Source organism: Chiloscyllium plagiosum, unplaced genomic scaffold (genome assembly GCF_037043375.1).
Source record: "Chiloscyllium plagiosum isolate Xiang-an unplaced genomic scaffold, Cpla_swu_hap1 HiC_scaffold_13, whole genome shotgun sequence".
NCBI classification, from domain to species: domain Eukaryota; kingdom Metazoa; phylum Chordata; class Chondrichthyes; order Orectolobiformes; family Hemiscylliidae; genus Chiloscyllium; species Chiloscyllium plagiosum.
The window spans coordinates 16,539,710-16,561,532 of NW_028270151.1; the positions used below are offsets into that span (position 1 = coordinate 16,539,710).

The following is a 21,823-nucleotide window of genomic DNA, read 5'->3' on the forward strand; positions in this document are numbered from 1 at the left end:
TCAATTTATCTGCTGCTCTCTCAGTTTAACCCTCAGTCAAAAAATTCATATAATCCAAACTGCATTTATATCCTAGAATTTTTTAGCAACATGCAAACCCATTTTGAAATTTGAATCTGTACTAAACACCACCATAATTTTGTTTTATGCTCAATACCTCCAAGTAACTACTGATTTAAACCAACATAATTTGGAGATGCCAGTGTTGGACTGGGGTGTACAAGTTAAAAATCACACAACACCAGGTTATAGTCCAACAGGTTTAATTGGAAGCACACTAGCTCTAGGAGCGCCTCTCCTTCATCACCTGATGAAGGAGCAGCACTCCGAAAGCTAGTGCTTCCAATTAAACCTGTTGGACTATAACCTGGTGTTGTGTGATTTAAAACAACATAGATCCTGATTAAATTCAATTAATTCCATTTCTGAAGGATACCTTATTCTATTGTGTATTTTGTGAAATGGGGGATATGGAGGCTTGATGTGTTGATCTGGGGACTATGACAGCATCACTCAATCTGCCAAAATCCAGTAAAATATGTGGAAGGATACTATTGTGCATAGTTTGTGCCATTGATCTCAATGAAGGTGTGCTTCAGTCTGTAAGTTTGAGACTAAAATTATCACATGGAATTACACCCAAGATTTCAGTCTTTGGCTTTGTAGAATGTGAATCTGTCCAGATTGACATTTTCGGAGGGCATTGAAACTGTGATTGCTTAATACCAGCATAACTGAGTCATTGTCAGTGTGAAGAGTGTCTGGCACAGGAGTAAGAGAAAGTTGCAAAAAATACTGAGGCCAAATTAAAATGAGAAGCAAGACTGTGCAATTCTTAAAATGACCTGGTGCTTTTATTGAAAACAAACAGCGCTTGAAATCACAGTGGGTCAGGCAGCATTTGTGGAGAGACAAGAAGCTAACGTTTCGAACCTGGACGATTCTTCATCAGTTTTTACTGTTTGTGACAGCAATTACATTATGCTTAGAAAGACAGTCCTCCATGTGTCAAACTGATGAAGGGTAATTTTCAAATCATTGCAAAATGATTCCACTTTAAACATGAGTTCGACTTTCTCAATGCATTGATCATAACATTGAAAATCATTGAGTATTTCCACAATTTTGGGCACAGTTTTAAGGAATACACGATGGTGATGTGCTGATGAGATGAATAAGATCTCTTGCATTTGAGCTGGTAGCCAAGTTGTATTTGCAATCCTGAGTCCAAGGCTGCATTTCTTGCTTTCAACATTCCTGACCTTTTTCACAGCTAAAGCTGTGACTTCCACGTGGAGAGGAAGGAATGTCATAATGCACACAGTAATCGTCCAAAGCTATACAGGCATAATTTAACTACACATATCATAATGTTATAGCAATGCTGTGGATGCTATTATCATATTTAAACATTCTTACCATTTACAGCTTCGAGCTGCAATTATTTTTAAATGTTAATGAATAGCAGTACAGGAATGAATACAGGGGAAAAAATAATCTAAAATCAATTAAAAATCACATTTGTCTTCTGCCATCCTGATACAACAGCAACACAATGTTTGACACATCAAAGACAACTTTTGACAAATCAAAGACAACTTTTGACACATCAAAGCATCACTCCCAAACATGAAGTGGGAAAACCACTGTAATGGAGAGATTTATGAATTATTTGACTTATTTACAGAATTATCAGGTCTCAGCATTTGTTTAACCCAGTTGACCTGTTGAAACCTTCCTCTTTCTGATTGGTTACCTCAGGCTTTCTTAAGAAGATGCTTCTCAACCTGCTGAAAAACTGCTCCCTGAACTTATCCCCCAACATGAAGTAGAAAATGGGGTTTGTAATGGAGTTGAGGAAAGCTATGGGCCTTGTGATAGTGTACAGAGCCTTTACAGCTAATTTGCTGCACTCTGACATGGTGCTGTTCTCCACTCGGGAAGCAATACGAACATTGCGCATTATGTGATAAGGAGTAAAGAATATCAAGAAAATGACAATGGCCAATATGACCAAGGTAAGCGGCTTTTCCACCTGAACCTTGGTGCGCTGTTGCATTATTTTCTTAAGGCTGCGTGCAGTTTGGATGTAGAAGAAAAACATGACGCAGAGCGGTAAGAGATAACCAGAAACTGTGAGGCAGATGCTGTAAATCAGACTCTGGGAGGGATTTCCTGAGCTGGCATAATCCAAACACTGGAAGGAGGACTTCTTACCTATTGCATGAACATCAATAAAAATGAAGAGAGGCACCAACTCCAGTGTTACAAAAACCCAAATGCTGAGACAGATTACAACAGCGTTCCACTTTTTCTGAAAATGGTGAAGCTTCACTGGACTCACCACCAGCAGGTACCGATCGATGCTGATGCAGGTGAGAAACAAGATGCTGATGTACATGTTCGCGTGTAGGATGTATCTATTTATTGTACACATGATGTCACCAAAAACCCACTTGTTGCCTTTGGCGTAGTAGACGACGAGCATGGGAAGGGTGCAAATGAAAGTCAGGTCGGTGACGGAAAGATTGAAAAGGTAGATGTTGCTGCACTTCCATTCCTTCAGACAGAATAAGTAGCCCCATATCACAGAAAGGTTGCCGACCAGTCCTAAAAGGAACTCTATTGCATACATGGTTGGAAGGTAATACTTCTCCAGCTGAGGGTTGATGTCCAAACATGTGTTATTCATTTCCTAGAAACTGAAAAACAAACAAAGGTAACACAATAGGGGCACAGCAAAAGAGTTCGTAATATATACTTTTTTTATTCATTCATGATATGAATGCATTGATGGCTAGGCCAGCATTTATTGTCCATCCCCAATTGCCCAGAGGGCACTTAGGAGTCATCCTCATCACTGTCTGGAGTCACATGTAGGCCAGATCAGGTAAGGAATGCAGATTTCCCTCCCTAAGGGACATTAGTAATCTAGTTTGTTTTTTTTTTCCCTGACAATTGACGGTGGTTTCCTGGTCATCATTAGGTGCTTAATTCCAGATATTTGTTATGAAGTTGACAACATGTACTGTACTTTTAAAAGAGAGTGAATGCTGTTTTACACTGAGGGCTTACCTGTCGTATGACTAGCTAGCAGTCTCAGAGTGTACTGGAAAATTGAAAAATGTAACACTTGGTTGTGAAATAGATACCTGAGTTAGTTGCTGTTTTGACAACAATTCAAATTTAACCAATCAATTTAAATTATGCCCTGGGATACTAAAACCCAATTGTGTTTGAATTTATTGTTTTGCCAACTTTGAACCAATGAGGTGATCTGATGTTGGTGTATACAGGGGAACCTCGATTATCTGAATGAGTCGGGCGGGCACTATTTCATTTGGATAATCAATTATTCGGTGCGTGAGACCCCACTCCCAACACTGCCACCCATGCCCCCAACCACGTCCAACACTGCCCCCCCAACCCCTTCCAAATCCATCCCCACCCCTCTTCCCGTCCTCGGCCAAAGCTGCCCACCCACCCCCCCAAACCAGTCTTACCCCACTCCCTACCCCCAACCCCGTCCAACCCCATACCCGCACCCCAACCCCGTCCAACCCCGCCCTATCCCTGTCCAACCCCGCCCCTGTCCCCATCCCCGTCTAACACTACCCCCGTCCCTGTCCAACAATGCCTCCCGCCCTCCATCCTCGTTCAACCCTGCCCTGCCTCCCTCCAGTCCTGCTCCATCCCCATCCAACACTGCCCCCTGACCCTGCCCCCCAACCCTGTCCAATCCCGCTCTGTCCCTGTCCACAACCGCCCCAATCCGTCCAACCCTGTTCCCTGCCCCCAAACCCTGTCCAATCCCGCCCCCACTCTGACCCCGTACAACTCCGCTGCCTGCCCCCTAAACTCATCCAACTCTGCACCCCCCAACCCTGTCCAACACCATCCCTGCCCCCTCTCCAGGGCAGCCTGACTGTACACCAACAACAAGACTGCTGCTGCAGCTGCCTTTGTGTGGTAAGTCTCCAACACACACACACACACACACACACACACACACACACACACACACACACACACACACACACACACACACACACACACACACACACACACACACACACACACACACACACACACACACACACACACACACACACACACACACACACCCTTTTACTGCAACATTTACAGAGGTTCCACATTTGCTCTGTACAGGACAATGTTGGAGAGATTATCTGGGGAAGGGGGCTTTAGTGTACACCCCTCTGTAGAACTCAGGGAAAGTGTGGGGAGAGAGAAAGGGCGGGGAGGTCAGTCATTTGGAGACGGTGCCTGTTTAATCACTGTAAACAAAAGATGCGATCAGTGTTGGAAACACGTTTCTGACGTAATGTTTCTATTGGGACCTCAAGATCTCTTCGGATAATCCAATTTTCAGATAATTGGTATTCGGATAATCGAGGTTCCTCTGTTAAAAAAACATTTGGAAGTCAGACAGAGCAACTACCATCGAGAGAGTAACTAACATTGAGAAAGATTGCCATTCAAAAATATTCTTTATCAAAGGTCTTTCTCATATGAAACATCTTCGGGGGATCTTCAGCTGAAAGAAGACAGACACCAATGATGACAACCGCTGTATGATTTTGAAATTAAGTTGATGTAATTTTAATATGTATTTTTTTTAGTGGAACAGTATATTGTTAGAGAGTTGGAGGCAGATAAGCAGTTAAGAGAAAGGGCACTTAGTCTTGTGAAAAGATGTTGTTTAATATTCACTTTTAGAGTTAAGGAATAAATTTTCTTTAAGTTGTGGATTTTGGGAGTTCTCTCTCACTCATTTTAACCGATTACAAGGTGTGGTGAGCTTTTCTGGGTGTTTGGTTTAATTAACAGAAGGGCTCACTGCCATGTTTAACATTTAAATTAAAATTCTACCATCTGGCATAGCAGAATTCGTACCCAGCTCCTCAGAACATTACATGAGTCTCTTGATTAATAATCTAGTGATAATGTCATTTGGCTATTGCTTCCCCCTAATAATAAGGCAAAAATGAGTACTGCAGATGCTGGAGATCAGAGTCAAGATTAAAGTGGTGCTGGAACAGCACCTCAGGTCAGGCAGCAGGAAAATCGATGTGTTGGGCAAAAGCCCTTCATCAAGCCATTCCTGATGAAGGGCTTTTGCCCGAAACGTTGATTTTCCTGGTCCTTGGATGCTGCCTGACCTGCTGCGCTTTTTCCAGAATCACTCTAATCTTGACTCCCCCTAATAAGAAGACCATCTTACATTTTTAGAGGAATAGTTGTGATATTACACGTAAAATTATGTTAACCTATGTTTGTTATATCAGTGTTAACAATGTCCCATTTATTTGTCATTACTCAACTGACAGATTCATGTGATGGAGAGAAGGACAATTGAGAGACGTTCCATCCCCACAAGCAGCTTAATCAACTTCGAGTCACAGAACACTTGGAGCTTATAGAATAGAAGGAGGCCATGTCGCCCATAAAGTCCATGTCAACTGTCTGATGCACTAATCCCCTGAGAAACCAAAGCTTTCCTTACACAAGATTAATCTTATGGCATTCAGGGTAATTGTCAGCAATCACTCACTAACAAGTACAGTTGTCTTCCTAGGAAATTCCGTGTCATTAGTCATGGGTTCTGGCGGTCCTTGTGTGACTGAAGAGCCCAATCTTAGAGTCACATCTCCATCTGCACATTTGTAGGTGTTTCCAGGAAGCAGAATTGGTCCATACCCTTGGTATTGCTGGCATTTCTTTCTCAGGATTCCTATCCATACTTCCTCATGTCGATGCTTGTTCTCATAGAATTATGTCTTTTCACACAGGAAGCTGGAAATTCCAAATCAGTTTCTACTAAGTGATGGTCTCCCATATGTTGACATCTATGTTGCATCCTTTGAGGTCAACCTTCAGGGATTCTTTGAAGCATTTATTTCGTGGTTGTTTTGCTTGAGTGCTTCCTTTGAGCTGGTGAGAAAGGTTTGCTTTGGGAGTTGGAACTCAGACATCTTAAGCATGTAGATAGTTCAGCAGAGTTGATTTCAAATAATCATGGCCTGGTTGCAGGTGCTATTGGCTGCTTCAAGGATAACGTTAGTAACCCTCCTTTCCTAGCCAATGCCAAGAATCTGCCTCAAACAGATGGTATTTCTCCAGGGCCATGACGGTATCTATATATAGTGCACATTTTGGAGCTTTGTAGAAGAGTCAACCTTATGACTGCTTTACACACAAGGATCTTGTTATTACCACAAGTGTCATGGTCATCGAAGACTCTCCTCCTTCATAGTTTGATGAGTTCTCCACTTTGTCTCACTGGTAACATTACTTTTCCAGGCACGGAGAGATTTCCTTATATTGTCAATGTGGTCTTGGATGATGTGGTCATTCTTGTTGAGAAGGTGTTTCCTGGTCTTGTAGCTGATGCTTTCTTCTCAACGTGAGATGGTGGCTGTCTTTAGCTCTTTCCAGATTTCCTTCACTCCATTTATATGAACTCTTTGAAGATTTTTGTGAAGACATTGTTGGAGGTTTGCTCTTGAACCTGGTCAGCATTGAGTATTTTTCCAAGTAGCTTCTTTATCTTCAACTGCCTCTAGTGACACTGGTTGGGTGAGCCATGATCTTTCCAGCAGTATCTGCACTGGTCATCACTCTGGTAATGACAATAGACAATAGACAATAGGTGCAGGAGTAGGCCATTCAGCCCTTCGAGCCTGCACCGCCATTCAATATAATGAGAACATCATCTCCTTGTTCTTGGGATCAAATGATCATGTGCCAGTAGTTTGATCATGGATGCCTCCAAGAAGTCTTGAAGTTGTCTTTTGGCAGAACAGTGTGGTAGTGATGACCAGCTGGTGTTCTGTGCATTTGATGAACAAGAGAATCGCATTGGAGTTGCAATTCCGGACTCCTTTTTCTGGTGGTTCCTTTCCAGAGTTTGGAGTCCTTTCCAACCTTGGCATTGAAGTCTGTAATGAGGATTATCCTTAGGGATGAGAATGGTATCCAGGGTGGAATAAAAATCTTCTTTGGACTCGTCAATGGCATCAAGGGTTGGGACATTGACGCACATGACCATTACCTGCTGGCTCTTGGCAGATTGCAGATGTAGAGTCATGAGGCAATTGTTAATACCAACAGAAAGCTCCAAGAGTTGGTTGTCAAGTTAGTTCTTGATGGCAAACTAAATCCATGGATCCTGGGTTGATTTTCCAGTTAATACCACCCTTTTCCCCTCAGCTGTCCTTTGGCGGGTCTTCGAGTCTCCTGTAGGGCAGCAATATCAATGTTGATATACCTGAGTTCACGGGCAATAGGCAGTTCTCCAACCAGATACTTGTCTTGCTCGTTAGCATAAAGGTTCATACATTCCTAGGTTCTGAGATTGAGTCTTACTTTGGTTTTCAGATCATAGGTAGATGAGCCTGTTGGACGTGGTTTTTAAGACTATTTTTAAGATACCTTTTCCAGCTCCTTTCCAATGTGGGGGTTGGGGGTTGAAGGTGAGGGATAGTGCAGAGATGAGCAGAGTGCATCCTGAAGAAAGCTCTCCCGTGCTAATTTCAAGAGAGAAATGATTGAGTCAAACTCTACCACCTAAGAGCCAGTCTGAGGCTAGAGACTTCCAGAGATCATAATCCTGTTCGTATCAACTTTCACTGATCACTGTAGGGCTTGTGTTGCTTGGTGGGAGGGTGGAGGGTGTTGAATTCCTCTAGATAGACACCATATAGGGGATATCTTTTCACGTGGGAATGTTGTTGCATAGCAGCCAACACAGGTACATCTGGTTGCAACAGCAAAGAAACTTCAATCAGTGGGGACCTTCCTACTGCTGAGGTCTTCATCTGCCACCACAGATATTTATGTCAATGGGCATCTTCCACATCAATCATCATTGAGGACTTGTTTCAAATTGCTCTTTGTCTGGCTCCTCATCTCTGGTCTAACCGTCATGGTGGGCCTGACAGGAGTTGAGAACTCCTGACAGCATCACTCTCGGGATCAATGGGACACTCAAGCCTCTCTACCATACCGAGATGGCAATCCAAGGAAAGGCAGTATATTAGGAGTAACATCATTGCAAGAATCAAAGATTAACTAATCTACAGAAATCAGAGAAGAAATAAATGGCTCAATTCTGAAATAGATTCATAGAATGGCTCCAATGTGGAAGGAGACCATTTGACCTATCGTGTCTGCACCAACCCTTTAAAGACCACGCCACCAGACACAACCCCCTACTTTATCCCCATGACCCTTCAGTTACCATGGCTAATCCATCCATTCCTGAACATTACTGGGCAATCTAACATGGCCAATATGTGTAACCTACAGATCTATGGGCTGTGGGAAACAACCAGAGCACCCGATGGAAACCCATGCAGACAAGGGGAGAACATGCAAACTCCACGCAGCGGGCTTCAACTGGTGGAGTACAGGAAGCATCAGTACTTGGGGTTCAGCTATCTATAGTATAAAATCAATAACTGTGATGAGGAGATTAGTGGAGTAGCAGAGAGCATAAAGGACTGTCAGAGAATACAGGAGGATATAGATAGACTGGAGAGTTGGGCAGAAAAGTGGCAGATGGTTTTCAATCCAGACAAATGTGAGGTGATGCATTTAGGCAAGTCTAATTCTAGAGTGAATTATACAATGAACGGAAGAGCCTTTGGAAAAGTTGATGGGCAGAGAGATCTGGCAGTGCAGGTCCATTATACCCTGAAGTTTACTGCACAGGTGGATAAAGTGGTCAAGAAGGCATATAGTATGCTTGCCTTCATTGGACGGGGTATTGAGTATAAGAGCTGGCCGGTCATGTTAAAATTGTACAAGACATTGGTTCGGCCACATTTAGAATACTATGTACAGTTCTGGTCACCACATTGCCAAAAGGATGTGGACACTTTGGAGAGGGTGCAGAGAAGGTTTATGAGGATGTTGCCTGGTATGGAAGGTGCTAGCTATGAAGAGAGGTTGAGTACGTTAGGTTTATTTTCATTAGAAAAAAGGAGATTGAGGGGGGACCTGATTGAGGTTTACAAAATCATGAAGGGTATACACAGGGTGGATAGAGATAAGCTTTTTCCCCGGGTGAAGGATTCAATAATGAGAGGTCACGCTTTCAAGGTGAGAGGTGGAAAGTTTAAGGGGAATACACACGGCAAGTACTTCACACAGAGGGTGGTGGGCATTTGGAATGTGTTGCCAGCAGAGGTGGTAGAGGCAGGCATGGTAGATTCATTTAAGATGCGTCTGGACAGATGCATGAGTAGGTTGGGAGCAGAGGGATACAAATGCTTAGTAATTGACCAACAGGTTTAGACAGTTGATATGGATCGGCTCAGGCTTGGAGGGCCAAAGGGCCATTTCCTGGGCTGTAAATTTTCTTTGTTCTTTGAGATATGTGTGTAATACAGCCAAGCTTGTTGGAAGAGTGGAAAGTAAACAACAGTTGAATCCATAGCCTGCATGGAAAATAGCCCTAGCCTATTCAACGTCTCCCTCCAACCCTGGCAACATCCTTGTAAATATTTCTGAACCCTTTCAAATTTCATAAGATCTCTCCGATAAGGAGACCAGAATTGCACGCAATATTCCAACAGTGGCCTAACCAATGTCTTGCACAGCCACAACATGACCTCCCAACTCCTGTACTCGGTATTCAGAACAATTCTGTTGTATCAAACTACTGGACCAATGTCAGAAAGAAATGAAGGTATACAGCCCTATATACACAGCAAAGATCTCCTTGATAACCTTGCGCTTCTTGTGCCAAAGTTGAGAGAACTGTCCAATACACAAATCACGAAACAGCTTGACATAATCACAATCATGGAATCCATACCTTGCAGACAATATTCCTGACACCAACTTCACCGTGTCTGGGTACATCTTGTCTCCCTAGCAAGACAGACTGACTAGATGTGTCATTACACTGGTAAACATTTGGGAAGGAGTTGCCTGAGGCATCCTGAATATTCATGTCTAATCTGCATGTGTTCCCAAGGTTTCACGTCAAACATGAGCAACATATATATAGAAATATCTGCTGATAACCACTAATCAACCAATCTGGATTTCAGATAGTGATTGGGAAGCTATCTTTGACTGGCATAAAGACCCATCTGATTCACCAGAGTCCTTTAGGGAGGGAATCAGCTTCCCTTACTTGGTTTGTGTCCATGTGATTGCTGACCTACATACAACGTGGTTACCCCTGACCTGGTCCGAGACAAAAAAAGTAAACTGCAGATGCTGGAAGCCAAGATAGACAAGCAGGAGGCTGGAAGAACACAGCAAGCCAAGCAGCATCAGGAGATGGAGAAGTTTCGGGTGATCCAGCAAGCCATTTAGCTTCAAGGGCAATTAGGGATATGTAACAAATCAGGATTTGAAAATGATGATCATAATCTCAAGAAAGAATAAAGAAAACAGAAAGAAATGACTCTGGTGGAATCCAAACTAAGTTTTTGCTGAGCAAATACAGCATTGTCTGTGGCCCCTTGCTTCACTTTGATAATGATCAAGAGTACACAGATAGCATGGTTTTTAAACTGGTCAAATTTGTATTATGTTGTCAAAAGCACTGACATAACTTGGCAATTTTGCCACATTGCTTGGTACATTATGAGCTACAACACTGGCATACCCAACAATGTAGAAACTGTGAAACAGCTTGTCAACAGGCACAGCTAATTCTGGAGCACAATTATCATGACGAATGCTGCAATATTGTTAGGGCCCACAGCCTTTTCAGTGTCTAGAGTCTTCAATCATTTCTTGATATCACATACAGCGAATTAAATTTGCTGAAGATAGTTTTTTTAAAGTCATTTACGGGATGAAGGTGTCGCTGGCTAGGCAGCATTGATTGCCCATCCCTAATTTCCCAGGGGGCAGTTAAGAGCCAACCACATTGCTGTGGATCACATGTAAGCCAGAACAGGTAAGGATGGTAGTTTCCTGCCCTAAAGGACATTAGTGAACCGGATGGACTTTTCTGACAATCGACAAAGTATTCAGGGTCATCATTAGATTCTTAATTCCAGATTTTTTGTTTAGATGACTTCAAATTCCATCATCTGTCATGGCAGGTATCAAACCTATGTCCTCAGAATATTATCTGGGTCTATTGATTAATATCACTGGGCCATCACCTTCTCCCTGTCATCTATAAGACTGGGTATTTCAGGACGAAGACTAGGTGGATCATCCACTCTAGAGTTCAAATACACAAGGGTCAATCAAAAGGGTGATATATAGGTGAAAAAAGAAATGGACAGGGTTAATTGATCCCATACCAATGGATCAGATCTAATATCCTGTAGCAACTGGTCATGGATGGCAAAGGATTATTAAACAAGTAGCTGGAAGAGGAGGTTCCACAAATATCTCTATCTTCAGTGACAGGGGAGCCCAATACATCAGTGCAAAAGATGGGAGAGATGGAAGAGTTACAGGAGAGCTACAGCGTGTGATTGGAGGAACAGTTCCTCAAGAATTCTGACTGTTCCATGCACCAATGTGACCTTTCACCTATTTCGTGATTGGATTGAATGGTGGACCTGGTTTGATGGGCATCATGGTGAATTTTTGTCCTGATGTTTAATGTTATGATGTTGTAAAGCATTAATTTGAAATGTAACTGAGTTTGATGCCTGTTTGCATAGCGTCTGATAACAATGTGAATGTGTTGGAAAACTTTGAGAGCTCTTGAGCTAGGAGACAGAATAATAGATCCGAGGTGATTAGTTACTTGTTTAACAAGACAAAAATGAACATCTGGTGTTTGATAGGAATGACCCCATCTGTGGAGGTCTTACGCTCAATAATACTTATGCCATAATGAGGTATCTAGGACGGTGTTCATGACTAGAGAACTATAAAGATCTTGACCTTTCTTTCTCAATTTGTAGAGGCTAACAAGAATGAAAGGTTCAGTGAATGTTACATCCCTACTCAGAGAAGTAGCCATGTAATTGCACTTACTTTTCTGTATTACTAATATTTGGAGTCAGTGAGTGAGTCAATACACAGTTGAAGTGAACAAAAGCATTCATTACAGCCATATTCGAGGTCAGGGTCACGTTATCTTGGAGTGCATGGATTTTTTGAAAGTGCATTTCTTACATCTGTACAGGCTGAAATTTTTCTGGACAATCTGACACACAAGTCATGCTGCTTGAGGACTGGGTCACGATGTATAATCTCAAGCAACACCGTGTAGGACGGCACGGTGGCTCAGTAGTTAGCACTGCTGCTTCACAACACCAGGGACCTAGGTTCAATTCCAGCCTCGGGTGACTGGCTGTGTGAAGTTTGCGCATTCTCCCCGTGTCTGCGTGGGTTTCCCCCCACATTCCAGAAAGATGTGCAGGCCAAGTGAATTGGCTGCGCTAAATTGCCCACGGTGTAAGATGCATTAGTCAGGGTTAAATGTAGGGAAATGAATCTAGGTGGGTCACTCTTCAGAGGGTGAGTGTGGACTTGTTGGGCTGAAGGACTGTTTCCATGCTGTAGAGAATCTTAAACCACTCTATTCTGAAATAATGGACTGGATTGTACAAGGATTGGGGACAGCAAGATACATGTTCTTTGTCCACCCCTAGTGGAAAAACTGATGAGTGTTAAATAAGGCCGCCCCCCCCCCCCCCCACCTACCCCCACCCCCAGCATTAACTTGCTGTCGATGACAGTGATGAGCTGGGGGTCAGGTCACTCTCTCATCATGGAAGGGAGTCTTTTCCTTGAAAGCTCTTGACAGTCAGCACCAGCCATCCTGCTGAGACTTGAAGGAGGCCCTGAGAATGAGATGGCGGTGACTGGATTGAGGTATCTCTCAATTTGTAGAGTACAGAGGGATTGAGTGCTTCAGCGAAGGAATTGAGGGTTTTTCGAGTCCAGGTGGGAGGTCACAGAGCAGGAGGGGCACAGAGTGAGTTAGGATTGTCCTTGATGCATACAGTACACCCTGTAAAGAATGTGCCACCTTTCATTCCCACCTTTTCACCAATATGGATGGACAAGAAGCCTTTTCACCCTGGCATGTCTTTCACTACGTAGTATTTTACACCAGTAAATGCAGCTTGAGGACCATAAGAGCTCTCAATAAGCTGAGGGTTTGGCTGGTGCGTGGGAGTTTAACCTGCTGTCTATATCATAGGAACTGAGCAGGGGATTTGTGTAAAGGGCAATGGGCCAGCTGCCAACAATAGTTACTATGCGCCTCTGCCAAAAACATTTATTGGGGGAGGTGGAGATGAGTTCATGAAATCTAAACTTCTTCAGTAAAAGCTGAATATTTTTAAAATTTGATACGATTATTGGTTTGTGTCCTCATTTCAGAAATATGTATGACTAAAAGCATAGTACACCTTTCTAATACCTAACTCCCTTCTTGACTATAATATATAATGCAGACAATAAAATGGAATTTTTTTTAAATCATGGACTCCCGGTGAGAGTGGAATTTCCCTGAACCTGCTGCCAAGTTACAAGATAAAGACTGGGAAATTTTCCACGCTGCATCTCTGCAAAAAGGCTAGAGATTATAATGTTCAGTGGCTCACAGCAGACCTGGTTGAGCACAGTATCAGCAGATAAGCAGCATAGATACCATGAAGAAAGGAGATAAGCACAGACCATACCATCTGTTCCACTTGTTCCCCCTTCCCTCTCTTTTCCTACAGCAACAAACCAACCATTTCTTCAGTCCCCTTCAGTTCTGAACGAGAATCAGATTGGACTCAAAGTGGAAGGTTATTGACCCAATTGCCTCAGGCTAATGTTCAGGGTGTATGGGCTTGAATTCAACAGAAATTTGGAATGAAAATTTGGACTAGATTAGGTTGGGATATCTGGTCGGCACGGACGGGTTGGACTGAAGGGTCTGTTTCCATGCTCTACATCTCTATGACTATATGATTCTAAATGCCAGCTGAGGGACAACATTTGACTTCTCATCCCTGACAGTGAGTGCCCCAATAGGCTGACTGACTGCGTCCAAGCCCATGGACAGGTATCACAGGCTGCCCTTGACTTACCCCCGCTGGACATCCATCTGAAGACTATCTGCCTTGACTTGAATGAGGTGGCAACCATGGCAATCTCCCTTTTTTTGAGGTGGCACTAAAAGCCATAGCAAGACAACAGTACCACGAGTTTGGTGCCCTGATCGAGGGTTTAAAATTTAAAGTTTAAAATTGAGCCAATCCTTGCTCAGTACACCGAGGTCAGTTCACAATGATTAAATACTGAGAGTGCAAGTGACCAGCCTGGTCCATTCCATGAGCTGAGCAATTGTCACAGAATGACTAAGACTCACAGAATTGTTACATTGTAGAACAAGGCCATTCAGCCCATTGTGCCTGCACAAGTTCTATTACCCAATCTCCTACCTTTCCCCCAAAGCTCTGCTTTTCGTTTCTGTTCAAATAATCATTCAATTCTCTCTTGAGTGCTTCAGATAAACCTGCCTCCATTACTTTTCCCCTAACTACTCACTGAGTGCTGTTTTCACATCATTCTTGCTTTGTCTGCACATCAGTTCAAATCAATGCCCTCTCATTCTTTTTTTTTCTTTTACAAGCAGGAACAGCTTTTCTCTACTTACACTATTCAGCCATGATTTTGAAAACCTCTATCAAATCCCCTCTCAACTGCCTTCTCTCCAAGAAGAACAGTATTAACCCCTTCAATCTGCACTCATAGTTGAGGTTTCTCTTTCTTAAAAGTGTTCTTGCAAACTGTGTCTGCCCCCTCACCAATCCATGAACATCTTTCCTATAACATGGCACCCACAACCTTACACAGTATGCTGCTGAGGTCTAACGACTGTCTTATACCAAATAAACTTCACCTCTTGCTCTTGTACTCATTAATAAAGCTGAGAACACTGGCTGCTTTATTAGCTACACTCTCCACCTATTTTGTGCCCTTTAATCATCTGTGCAAATACAGACCCTCTCCTTCTGCACCCCTTTTAGAATTATATATGCTATTTTGTCTTGTCTTTAAATGCCCTTCCAACCTTTCTTTGTCCCTGAGTACAAAGTGCCCATATTGCAGCTTTACGATGATAGTTGCTGTTATGCCCTGAGATAGAGTCAGAGAGTCATAAAGTAATACAGCATGGAAACAGGCCATTCAGCCCAAATTGTTCCGTGCTGACCATGGTGCCCACTCAGTTCCAATTGTTTGCATTTGGTCCATATCGTTCTAAACCCTCCCCATCCATCTACCTATCTAAATGATTTTTGCATGTTGCTACTGTATAATAATATGCTGTTGACAGCAGAGCTTTACATTCAGTGGTGTGATGATAGTACATTGGCAAAAATAACTCATTCTAGATATGGTTCACCATATCCTTGGCCTTTAAACCATATATTAGCCTATCAGAAACAATGGGAGGTAAGGCGCAAGATGAAAGCAATTGGATGGGGTGGAAAATCTCTAAAGCAAGTGCTCGAAGATGTGGATCAATGCTGTCAAGCTCTCTCCCAAAGGCTGGGAACCCAACCTTACCTCTTTACTAAACAGTCAACAGAACTGGATGCATTGGTGTTTGGTCATCTGTTCACCATCCTTACAATTCAGCTGATCGATGATACACTTTGTGAAAAAGTAAAAAATTATGAAAATCTCATCAAGTTTTGCAGAAGAATAGAGCAACAATACTTCGAAGAGCATGATCAAGAGAGTGTTTTGAGTTCAGTATCCAGGTGTTCAAGAAGTTCTTCCACAAAGTAATCAATAAAGAACAAAAGGAGGGAATGATTATTGAAATAATTAATATTGTATCAAACTACACAAAAGCTGAAGGCTGTTGAAAGAATTGATTTCCAAGTTGTGTGTGATTAACATAGTTACAGTTCAATCTCCTGTAACATTTTTTCATGTAAGATTATTCAAAAATTTGCAGACTTTAATTATTAGCAAGATGACCCTGCACTTTATTTTATATTTAATATAAATTTAATGACAATTTGATGGAAATGTGTCTGTGTAAAACCAATTAAAAAGTAATTGGGAAACTCGAAAATTAAAAAAAAAAGTTCTTTGAGAAGGTGACCACACAGGTAGATGAGAGTAAACCAGTTGATGTGGTGTATATGGATTTCAGCAAGGCATTTGATAAGGTTCCCCACAGTAGGCTATTGTACAAAATGCAAAGGAATGGGATTGTGGGAGATATAGCAGTTTGGATCAGTAATTGGCTTACTGAAAGAAGACAGAGGGTGGTGGTGGATGGGAAATGTTCATCCTGGAGTCCAGTTACCAGTGGTGTACCGCAAGGGTCGGTGTTGGATCCACTGCTGTTCGTCATTTTTATAAACGACCTGGATGAGGGCGTAGAAGGGTGGGTTAGTAAATTTGCAGACAACACTAAGGTCAGTGGAGTTGTGGATAGTGACGAAGCATGTTGTAGCTTACAGAGAGACATAGATAAGCTGCAGAGCTGGGCTGAGAGGTGGCAAATGGAGTTTAATGCGGACAAGTGAGAGGTGATTCACTTTGGTCGGAGTAACCGGAATGCAAAGTACTGGGCTAATGGTAAGATTCTTGGTAGTGTAGATGAGCAGAGAGATCTCATGTCCAGGTACACAGATCCTTGAAAGTTGCTACCCAGGTTGACAGGGTTGTTAAAAAGGGATACAGTGTTTTAGCATTTATTAATAGAAGGATCGAGTTCCGGAACCATGAGGATATGCTGCAGCTGTACAAAACTCTGGTGCGGCCGCACTTGGAGTATTGTGTACAGTTCTGGTCACCGCATTATAAGAAGGATATGGAAGCTTTGGAAAGGGTTCAGAGGAGATTTACTAGGATGTTGCCTGGTATGGAGGGAAGGTCTTACGAGGAAAGGCTGAGGGACTTGAGACTGTTTTTGTTGGAGAGAAGAAGGTTGAGAGGTGACTTAATAGAGACATATAAGATAATCAGAGGGTTAGACAGGGTGGGCAGGGAGGGCCTTTTTCCAAATATGGTGACGGCGAGCACGAGGGGACATAGGTTTAAATTGAGGGATGATAGATATAGGACAGATGTCAGAGGTAGTTTCTTTACTCAGAGAGTAGTGAGGGTATGGAATGCTTTGCCTGCAACTGTAGTAGATTCGTCAAATTTAAGTACATTTAAGTCGTCATTGGAAGGAGCAACAGGATAAGCATATGGACGTACATGGAATAGTGTAGGTTAGATGGGCTTCAGACTGGTCGGCGCAACATCGAGGGCTGAAGGGCCTGTACTGCGCTGTAATGTTCTATGTTCTATGTTTTATGTACCTGCTTCAACCACTTTCTCTGGCAGCCCATTCCATATACTCACCACTCTCTATGTGAAAAAGCTGCCCCTCAGCACCTTCTTAAGTCTTACCCCTCTCACCTTAAACCTATACCCACCAGTTTTCAATTCCCTATCCTGGGAAAAAGAATTAGAATTAGAATCCCTACAGTGTGGAAACAGGCCCTTTGGCCCAACAAGTCCACACTGACCCTCTGAAGAGTATCCCACCCAGTCCCAGTCCCTTACCTGGGTTAGATAGGGTGGGCGGCACGGTGGTACAGTGGTTAGCACTGCTGCCTCGCAGCGTCAGAGACCCGGGTTCAATTCCCGCCTCAGGCGACTGACTGTGTGGAGTTTGCACGTTCTCCCCGTGTCTGCGTGGGTTTCCTCCGGGTGCTCCGGTTTCCTCCCACAGTCCAAAGATATGCAGGTCAGGTGATTTGGCCATGCTAAATTGCCCGTAGTGTTAGGTAAGGGGTAAATGTAGGGGTATGGGTGGGTTGCGCTTCGGCGGGTCGGTGTGGACTTGTTGGGCCGAAGGGCCTGTTTCCACACTGTAAGTAATCTAATCTAATCTACTTTATATTTGCCCCTGACTAACACACCTAACCTACACATCCCTGAACACTCTGGACAATTTAGTATGACCAATTCACCTAAGCTACACATCTTTGGACTGTGAGAGGAAACCCATGCAGGCACAGGGCAAATATGCAAATTCCACACAAGGAGTCACCCAAGGCTGGAATTGAACCCCAGTCCCTGGTGCTGTGAGGCAGCAGTGCTAACCACTGAGCCACCATGCCAGCCTTACATGCATTCATCCTATCAATGTCCCTCATGATTTTATACACCTCAATAAGATGTAGCATTGAAGAGTAGAACCTGTACAGTAGTGAAGATGTGCCAAGAAGGTTCAGAGACCAGCACATGTCAGATACCAGTCTCCATAGACATAGGATGCATATAGCAAGTGCTCATGGAGTACCTCCAGAGATGTTAGTACCTTTGGAGGTCCTTTGGAGCAAGCGGTGACTCCCATGTCAAGCATTCTCAGCATCTAGTTTTCTGCTGGCAGAATGCAAGGTAGAAAGCTACATATGAATAAGGTGAGAACTGCAGTAAGTCAGGTCATAAACAAGCGATAATCCCTTAATGGGCAACTCACCACTGCTGAGTGAGAATATCACCTCGACGCCCAGAATCTTGATAAAAGCTGCAGCAAGCCGCTCCCAGCATTGTTTCACTTCTCACTCTATAATGCCACTCCTCCCACTGTAACCTATACCATTCAGGCTCCTAGAAGACTCTGGGTCTCTCTCTGCGCATGCAACCAAACCTAACAAATTTCACGAGCAGCCTCTCCTCCTTTGCAAGGTCCTCCAGCATTGGCAGTTCTGTGTTTTTCTGAACTGACAGTCAGCACTTTTCACAGGACGTGACTAATCTGAAAGTGGAGCACAAATGATGTTTGCCTTTGTGGATGATTTTAAACAGTTTTATCAAGGTAAATGACTGTGGCTCCCATCCAGCCAGTGTGTGTGTTATTGCTGATAGAGAGCAGGCCAATTTATTACTAGTCAATGGAGATTAGCATTTTAACAAGCAGTAAGCGATACAATGGAAAGGCGGAAATGTGTTAATCTAGCTCTATTGAGTGAGGCAAAATAAATAATTATGACTGCGCAAGTAAAGAAGGATATGCAATGAGTAAATTGTGAAGGAAGTGAAGGAACAGTGGTAAGATGGCCGAGACACTGAACATTAGACATTGAACATAGAATATAGAACATTAAGGCATAGTACAGGCCCTTTGGCCATCCATGTTGCACCAACCTGTGGAACCAATCTGAAGTCCATCGAGCCGACACTATTCCATTTTTCTCCATATGTTTATCTAATGACCACTTAAATGCACTTAACGTTGGCGAGTCTACTACTGTTGCAGGCAGGCCGTTCCACACCCCTACTACTCACTGAGTAAAGAACCTACCTCTGACATCTGTCCTATATCTATCACCCCTCAATTTAAAGCTATGTCCTCTCGTGTTAGCCATGTCCATGCGAGGAAAAAAGGCTGTTAAACTTCTCTCAAACTTCTTCTCTCTAATGAAAGCAGCGTCAAATTCCTCAGCCTTTCCTTATAAGACCTTCCCTCCACACCAGGCAACATCCTAGTAAATCACCTCTGAACCCCTTCCAAAGCTTCCACATCCTTTCTATAATGTGATGACCAGAACTGTATACAATACTCCAAGTGTGGCCGCACCAGAGTTTTGTACAGCTCCTCATCGTTCCAAAACTCGAATCCATCTACCAATAAAAGATAACACACCGTATGCCTTCTTAACAACCTTATCAACCTGGGTGGCAACTTTCAGGGATCTATGTACATGGACACCGAGATCTCTCTGCTCATCCACACTGCCAAGAGCCTTACCATTAGCCCAGTACTTTTTATTCCTGTTGCTCCTTCCAAAGTGAACCACCTCACAGTTTTCCGCATTAAACTCCATTTGCCACCTCTCAGTCCAGCTCTGCAGCTTATCTATGTCCCTCTGTTACCTGCAATGTCCTTTAGCACTATCCACAACTCCACCGACCTTAGTGTCATATGCAAATGTACTAATCCATCCTTCTACACCCTCATGTTGGTCATTTATTAAAAATGACAAACAGCAGTGGCCCCAAAACAGATCCTTGTGCTACACCTCGAGTAACTAAACTCCAGGATGAACATTTCCCATCAACCAACACCTTCTTTCAGCTAGCCAATTTCTGATCCAAAACACTAAATCATCCTCAATCCTGTGCCACCGTACATTGTACAATAGCTATCATGGGGAACCTTATCAAATGTCTTACTGAAATCGATATACATCAACCGCTTTACCCTCATCCACCTGTATCGTCACCTTCTCAAAGAACTCAATTAGGTTTGTGAGGCACGACCTAACCTTCACAAAACCATGTTGATTATCTCTAATCAATTTATTCCTTTCTAGATTATTATAAATCCTATCTCTCAGAACCTTTTCCAACACTTTACTCAGAACCGAATTAAGGCTCTCTGGTCTATGATTACCAGGGTTGTGTCTACTCCCCTTCTTGAACAAGGGGACAACATTTACTATCCTCCAGTCTACTGGCACTATTCCTGTAGACAATGACTACATAAAGATCAAAGCTAAAGGCTCTGCAATCTCCTCCCTGACTAGTGGGCGGCACAGTGGCACAGTGGTTAGCACTGCTGCCTCACAGCGCCAGAGATCCGGGTTCAATTCCCACCTCAGGCGACTGACTGTGTGGAGTTGCATGTTCTCCCCGTGTCTGCGTGGGTTTCCTTCAGGTGCTCCGGTTTCCTCCCACAGTCCAAAGATGTGCACGTCAGGTAAATTGGCCATGCTAAAATTGCCCGTAGTGTTAGGTAAAGGGGTAAATGTACGGGAATGGGTGGGTTACGCTTCGGCGGGTTGGTGTGGACTTGTTGGGCCGAAGGGCCTGTTTCCACACTGTATCTAATCTAATCTAATCTAATCTAATTCCCTGAGAATCTGAGGATAAATCCCATCTGGCCACATTTACCTATTTTCACACTTTCCAGAATTGCTAACACCTCCTTCTTATGAATCTCAATCCCATCTAGTCTAGTAGCCTGTATCTCAGTATTCTCCTCGACAACATTGCCTTTTTCCAGTGTGTATACTGATGAAAAATATTCATTTAGCATTTCCCCATCTCCTCTGACTCCACGCACAACATCCCACTACTGTCCTTGACTGGCCCTAATCTTACTCTTGCCATTCTTTTATTCCTGATGTCTTTAGGGTTTTCCTTGATCCTATCTGCCAATGACTTCTCATGTCCCCTCCCGGCTGTCTCGCTCGGCCACTTCCTCCTTGCCTGACAGGGACATACTTATCAAGAGCGCACAGTAGCTGTTCCTTGAATAAGCTCCACATTTCAATTGTGCCCATCCCCTCCAGTTTCTTTCCCTATCCTATGCATCCTAAATCTTGCCTCATTGCATCATAATTGCCTTTCCCCCACTATAAGTCTTGCCTGCGGTGTATACCTATCCCTTTTCATCAATAAAGTAAACATAACCGAATTGTGGTCACTATCACCAAAGTGCTCACCTACCTACAAATCTATCATTTGGTTTGGTTCATTACCAGTACCAAAACAAATGTGGCTTCACCCCTTATTAGCCTGTCTACATACTGTGATGGAGATGTGTTGCTGGAAAAGCGCAGCAGGTCAGGCAGCATCTAGGGAACAGGAGAATCGACGTTTCGGGCATTAGCCCTTCTTCAGGAAGGGCTAATGCCCGAAACGTCGATTCTCCTGTTCCCTAGATGCTGCCTGACCTGCTGCGCTTTTCCAGCAACACATTTCCATCTCTGATCTCCAGCATCTGCAGACCTCACTTGTCTACATACTGTGTCAGGAAACCCTCCTGCACACATTGGACAAAAACTGACCATTTAAAGTACTCGAACTGTAATATTTCCAGTCAATGTTTGGAAAGTTAAAG

General features: G+C 43.3%; 1 protein-coding gene and 1 pseudogene across 1 annotated transcript; one reads left to right on the top strand and one right to left on the bottom strand.

Moving 5' to 3' along the window:
• Positions 1-832: 832 nt before the first annotated feature.
• Positions 833-18,611, bottom strand: LOC122547407 (succinate receptor 1-like). Its single transcript, XM_087993216.1, has 2 exons — positions 18,455-18,611; positions 833-2,702 (listed from the first exon to the last, which is right to left on the bottom strand). Exon 2 carries the CDS (start codon positions 2,690-2,692, stop codon positions 1,700-1,702), a length of 993 nt encoding a protein of 330 aa, XP_087849342.1. The 5' UTR covers positions 2,693-2,702; positions 18,455-18,611; the 3' UTR covers positions 833-1,699.
• Positions 15,259-15,750, top strand: LOC148148253 (metaxin-2 pseudogene; annotated as a pseudogene).
• Positions 18,612-21,823: the final 3,212 nt, after the last annotated feature.